At 43.1% G+C, this 6,680-nt stretch overlaps 1 protein-coding gene across 24 annotated transcripts in view; it reads left to right on the forward strand.

Annotated features, from left to right (window-relative positions):
- Dlgap1 (DLG associated protein 1) overlaps positions 1-6,390 on the forward strand; it is an 869,320-nt gene extending 862,930 nt beyond the window's left edge. For 21 of the 24 annotated variants that reach the window (XM_039084190.2, XM_039084191.2, XM_039084189.2 and 18 more), the window contains 2 exons: positions 152-304; positions 3,009-6,390. In XM_039084190.2, coding sequence (XP_038940118.1) covers positions 152-304; positions 3,009-3,218 — 363 coding nt within the window. In that variant the 3' untranslated portion in view covers positions 3,219-6,390. Of the gene's footprint in view, positions 1-151; positions 1,713-3,008 lie in introns of those variants that run through there. The other 3 variants (XM_063267703.1, XM_063267704.1, XM_063267700.1) reach the window with 1 other exon arrangement.
- The last annotated feature ends 290 nt before the right edge of the window (positions 6,391-6,680 follow it).

The following is a 6,680-nucleotide window of genomic DNA, read 5'->3' on the forward strand; positions in this document are numbered from 1 at the left end:
CGCAGAAAATTACCATTAGCAGCCTCACTTTTATCTCATGTCAAAAGAGCCAAAAGGAACCCAACCTCCTGAGGTTCTTTGAAATGTTTGAAAATGCCTTTCTGATCCTACCGCCTCTAAAAGCATCCATGTTTTTCTCTCTTTTGCACAGAATCCCAATGCTCACCCGAGACCCACTTCCCAGGATTTGGCGGGGTTTTGGGACATGCTGCAGTTGTCCATAGAAAACATTAGTATGAAATTTGATGAACTTCATCAGTTAAAGGCCAATAATTGGAAACAGATGGATCCTCTTGACAAGAAGGTAGAACAATGTAGATTTTGTATGGTTCATTTAAAAACCTGCACAAACACTGGACAGTCTAAATAGGCTGCTACACTCTGTCCTGCTGTTTACAATGTGAAATGGAGCTGGTACCCTGTGTCATTTCATTGTGATGACAGTGTTTACATGCTAATCACTCGGGACAGTATCTGTAATGTGTCTCAGGCATTTTTTTTTTTTTTGAAGAAAAACCTGTCTTTGTGAATTGGGAAGTGGGAATGTGGCTTTTCTTTACCTTTTATTCCTTTTTCTTTCTTCCTCCTCTGCTCTCTCTCTCTCTCTCTCTCTCTCTCTCTCCTTTTTCTTTTCTGGTTAATTAAACTCTAAGTTAAACCAGGTTAGACACTGGGAGGGACTGCCTCCAGTTATGCTTTCTAAACTAAAATAAATGATTGCTTCAGTGCATGGCTCCGAAGAACAAGAGTTGAACTTCCTTACACCTTCAGGATGTGTTTCTAAGAAACAGTAGGAAACCCTGAGTGACAGACAGACTGACAGTCGCCCCACTGATTTCCGAGTCTCGAATGCTCTCATTATGAGGCTTACGGTCACTAGAAGTGTTGGGATTTTTTTTCTTTTTTAACTTAATACTTCTAATTGAATGCCTGGGGGTTGTGGGGAGGGGAGGACACTGTTCCCTGGGATCCGCATGCAACAGCTTAGAAATAAAGACTTAAATTCTCTTAATTGATCAACAATTGATATTTGATTGCTGTAGTCCCACCACATTTTACAAATCTCTAATGTCCACCTACCCAGGCTGATCTGTCCTGGATGACTTTTTAAGTAAGTTTTGTTCTCCTGTGACCTGGGGTCAAATGGTTACAAGAGGTAACCTCCGAACTCGGGGACAGCCATTCCCTCAGAGCCATGAGAGCTCTGCCCCTAAAGAGCTTAGCAGCAACCCACTGCTGCCCATCATTTCCAAGTGTGCAGGGTCAGTGGGCACCCAGGACAAACCCAGTCCCAAGGGACCGTCTCTAAGGAGGGCAAATGCTGTCACCACCACCTCCATCCCCAAGTCTACGACCATCCAATGGAGGGGTTTAGAACTGGGCTTGAGGATCTACTGATGTGTGTGTGGCCTCTTGTTTGGGAAGCCAAGCACTGTGCTTTATCTAGTTTCCTTTATGTGTGTAACCATCTGCTAGCCAGGCTTTTAAACCGGTCTTAAAGTATGCACAAGTGTACACACTCGGGAAGCTTAGTACCGCTCCATTTAATTTCTCTCCTACTGACTCTTTAACATTATTGTTAAAAAAAATAATAATAATAAAGTGTGCAAAGAAAGAAAAATTGACTAAAAAGTTTCCAATATTCATACTTTAAAAACTGTCCACCAGTTACCCCACAGCGAAGACATTAAAGTGATGCAAAGAAATCGTTACATGTGACTCACTCTGATATGTGACCTAATAATAAATTATTTAGCTTAGTTTTTACGTTTTTTTTTAAATGCAGTTTACCTATGACCAGTCTTTCATCATCTCATGAACTTGACAGGAAATATATGTATATATACATACATATATATATATATGTATGTATGTATATATGTTGAAGAGACTAGGGTGGTGGGACCTTTCAGAAGCACAGACTCCATTTTAAACAACCATGGGCCGAGAATCCTAGTGTAACCAATTCCTAACTTCGAACTTCTCCCTGGCAACAAGGAGGAGCTGCTGTACTGAGCATCAAGGTTAAGTTGGAGATTCAGTCCCTACATGATAAGCTTCACATTTGATTTCATAAGGATACAGGGTCTTCTTTTTAAAATGGACCTGTGTGGACCTTTTCACGGCCTGAAAGTTCAACGCCTACCTCCCAACAACCTCCTTGTGCTTTCTTTCCACGATGTATAGTTACCATGCCTACCGGATGGGTGGCTATACTTTTTAGTAAAATAGATAAGTTCTAAAAACTGTTTCAGGGATTGCTGATACGAGGGACGACCTTTTCCAGTCCTGTGTTCAACTTCTGGGCCACCACAAGCAAGCTGAGACCCCCCTAGGGACTGAAGTTCTGGAAAGATCCTTCTGAGTAGGAACTACCAGAGTCTTCCTCCCCAGCGACCCTGTACAATCGACCCATGGCCATGTGTTCCTATGTGGTGTTCAAAAAGGGTGTAACTCCAGGTGGCACCATCGAAGCCGAGATTACAGTCTTATAATCTCATCTGGCTGTTTAGGAATGGGTGGAAGGGAAGACTGAGTGGGCCCAGGGAGAGGGTGGACAGGGTTTTAGTCTTTACACCAAGCTCCTACCTGATGCAGAGTTCTAAATAATTCTGTAGCTGTTGAGCTCTTCTGGTCCATCCTTAGCGGCAGGAAGAGTCTGGAGTACACAGAGAGAACCACCTTCACTGTGAGGTTCAGGGATCCATTTGCAGGGGGTGCACTTTAAATGCCCACATCCTGCCGTGGAAAGACCTAGTTCTGCGATCCAGCGTTAACCTCGGCCTTAAGCATAAGAGATTGTGTTTTCCCTGACTCTTGTTAATACCCAAAACAGAACAAAGAAGAGGAATCGTAAATACAGTGTGCAGATCAGAACTAACCTCCTTAGGTTTGCAAAAAGCAGCAGTGTGTGTGTGCGTGTGTGTTCAGACTACTGACCTATCCCAGTCTTTCCCAAGCTTGTCCTGAGAAGCTGTGTAATGTCCTGAACCTTCTGCTTTGATCAGGAGCGAAGGGCCCCTCCTCCAGTGCCAAAGAAGCCGGCGAAGGGCCCCGCGCCGTTGATCCGGGAGCGCTCGCTGGAGAGCTCGCAGCGCCAGGAGGCCCGCAAGCGCCTGATGGCCGCCAAGCGCGCAGCATCAGTCCGCCAGAACTCGGCCACCGAGAGCGCCGAGAGCATCGAGATCTACATCCCCGAGGCGCAGACCCGGCTCTGAGCGCGGCCGACGAGGACCGTCCCGCATCCCTGCCCTCGGCCGTCTCCCCGCCCCCTCCGTCTCTGAGCTCAGTGACCGCCACCGTCGTGGCGTAGTTGTCCACCTCGCAGGAGCCGTCCCCAGGCCGCCCCGCTTCCTGGACCACTTTGCCCATCTTCTCCACCGAGCTTCGCTCCCCAGTCCTGAAGCCTCATGCAGACATCCAAACCCTTTATTTTCTGGGCCAAGCAAACTTGTGTAGAAACGACACCTGTAGGTCACTCACCCTCCTCAGTTCTCTCAAGCTAGTGTGCCCCTAGAACTCAGCAATATAAAACCATAGGGTATTTCAGAAACCCAGTATTACATAGGGTGATCCTTTGGGACTTACCGTCTTCCACGCGAAAGAAACGAGGGCTCCGACTCCCTTTATTTGCCCCCAAACGGTTATTTTTACAAGCAAAGAGCGCTTTATTTCTAATCTCAGAAATCCTACCATCTCATTGGAATCAAAGTGACAGAGGGGACCAAGCTGGCCTAGGGTTGGGGGCCTGGGTATGTAGGAGAGAAGGGCGGAGCGCGCAGGTGCCCTGCATCTGTGCCCTCGCAGCTGTACAAACTGCCTCACTGGTACTTCATCAACCGCAGCTTCAAATGTTTCAATCAGCAGAAGATTGTAAATTCGATCTTTCAGGGAAATTAATCTATTCTGAAAGGCAATAAAACGAAGAAAGTTAAGGCAAAAGGAAACACCGGTGGTTTAAGATCCTCTATAAGGAATCCATTTATTTATCTTAAGAAAATTTAGACCTGAATTTTTTTTTTAATCAACTCTTCTTGTACTCTGTGTATTATAATGGCATGGCAATGATTTTCAAATGGGAGGGTGGGAAGGAATTGGTTCTGTTAGTTTCGTGTTCATCCTGGTGGGGCCACTTAAGATTTCACACACGGAAGAAAGCTTCTGCTTCCGAGGGGCGGCAAGGCCATTTCCAGAGGAGAGTTCCCGTACTCCCGCCACACTTTGAATGCTACACATCCGTCTAGTTCAACCCAGCCCTTCACATTTCGGGGGCATTTTCTCCTTCGGTCTCCTCTCACTCCAGTACGGAGTTCACCTGTTCCCCAGCACAGGATTTTTGTTCTATGTCAAATGAATAAAATAAAAGGTTTTCTACCCCAATTGACATGCTGCCTCATTCCAAAGAACTGTCGTTATGATTCTGAAGTTCCAGTTAATGAGAGAAGTCATTTGATATGCAAGGGGTCAAGAACTAGGAGTCAGGGCAGTAGGGCATTCATAAACGCTGATAGAAATCCAAACGTCTGGGTGGGTTCCAGGCTCGCTGTTGGCTTGCAGTTTTGTCATGGCCATGTGCACTAGCTTCCAGACGAAGTCTTCAAATGCCCTTTCCTTGTAGCAGTTTAAGCATTCAGAATGTGGCATTCTGAAAGGATCAGCTGTATAATTTCAAGCTGGCAACCTAAAGAACTAGAAACTTGCCATAGAAAAACAAAAGACTTAAAAGAAAAAAAAAATGCTTGCATCAGAGATGCTTAAAAAAAAAAAAAGAAAGAAAGAAAGAAAAGAAACAAACAAAAAACCACTGTCATAGCCAGGTGCTAATTTAATTTTCTTTACAAAATTAAGAGAAGCGATGGGTTCTGGCGACCAGTATTTTCAGACATATTCTAAAACCACTAGAGAATTCGCTACCTCTCAGAGCCATCGAAGCTTTGAGGTACCTTTATCAACAGGGCACAAATGTTTACTGCTGCGGTTTACAAGAAAAGGGCTATAACTTATTAAAAAAAAAACAAAACAAAACACCAACAACTTTTAACTAGGGCAGACAAAGTCAGCGCTGTGTCCAACTGGAGCAGAGATTTTTGAGCTTCAAGTATTTGCTAGTTTCAAAAAAATAAAAATAAAAAAGACTCTTGACAGTGGAGCAGCAATGTAAGATCAGAAGCATTCAGGAGTAAGGCCAACTTCCACCTTGGGTAGCCCATGGTCACACTTATCCAGGAAAGACATGGAATTCACAGGAAGCAGTGTTCATTCTGGTCCATCCTAGTCCTACTTAGACCCCCTCGCTTACTACTGCAGCCCCTTGCCCTGAGGTAATGCTGAGATCAGTTTCTGATGGGATTCCAGATCCTTCGACAATGTTATCCTTGGGGACCGATTTAGCCAAGGCTATTTTAAGGAGAGACCAGAGAAGGCCTATTGATCTTGTCTAAGCGAATGGCATTTGTATATTCATAAGCTATTTTTGGTAAGAATTTTAAATCTCTTCACTGAACGCCTGCAGGGCATCAGAACCTTTGCCTTCCTGAGAAACACAGTTTAAACTGTACAAAACACTTTATAAGAAAAAAAAAAGCTAATTATTGTTGTTAGTACATGACCCCCCACACACACGATACAGCCTGTTACCCACTGGAACCTGGAAACTGACAGCGGGAACCTTTATTGCGTTCTTCTTTTTGATGTAATTTGTAGAGATGTTTTTTAGTTCATAATGAACAATGTATGTACCCTGGAAAATTACTTATTTTGTTTAACTTTGGTATAAAGGTGTTGGGCATTTTCTTGGGGCGGGGGGAATTACAAAAGAAGTTTGTCTCCCTCATCAAAAACAACAACAACAAAAATACATTCAAAGAAATTAAGTATTTATTATATTTTTTGCAGATGTTTCCATACAATTCACATAACCTTTTTGTAAAGAGAGATGAAGAAATGGATTAAAGATTTTTAATATTTGAAATGGTAAATAGAACTAATTTATTTGTAATATATTTCTGTTATTTATAGATGTTCCCTTAATGTTTTGCTGTGAAGTACTGCTTTAATTTAAGCCCTTGTGATTTACCATTTCTTTTTTAAGAACATGTCTAGATGCATATTTTAAATAACTGGAATGTAAATCATTAGCATATCTGAATTCCCTAATGTAATTTTTAAAAATTAATTTGGTTTGGGGAGAAAAGGTTTATTTGAAAGCCTTCAGATGGAGGGCTGGGGAAGATTTTTATGGCTTTCTGAATTGGAATTTCATAGGCTTATTTACCTAGACTGTGTGTGGACAAAAAAATAAATAAATAAAAATAACAACCTGTAAATAGATGAACGTTTCCCATCATGTAAAAAGAAGAAATTAATAAAATAATCAATGCACTGCTTTCAGGCCCGAGTGTGTTTCCTGAAGCCCCAGTCTTCCAAAATCTAACTGGTTCTTTGGAAGTAGGCGACTCAGCAACTAAGTTTCCTTCCTCACTTTCACTGTAGCAACCTACACACTATGACTCCTGCCCGGTGCGGAGCAGACTGTGGGAGACCCTGTCTAAAAGATTTCAGAATGGAAAAACTGAAGTCTTTCACACTGATAGTCACAGGAGCTTGGCATTTTGATTTAGGGGTTACTATCTCTCCACTGTGCTAAGGGTTAGGTACGGATTGCTATAAGCCCCTCGCAC

Source organism: Rattus norvegicus, chromosome 9, assembly GCF_036323735.1.
Source record: "Rattus norvegicus strain BN/NHsdMcwi chromosome 9, GRCr8, whole genome shotgun sequence".
In the NCBI taxonomy this organism is placed as follows: domain Eukaryota; kingdom Metazoa; phylum Chordata; class Mammalia; order Rodentia; family Muridae; genus Rattus; species Rattus norvegicus.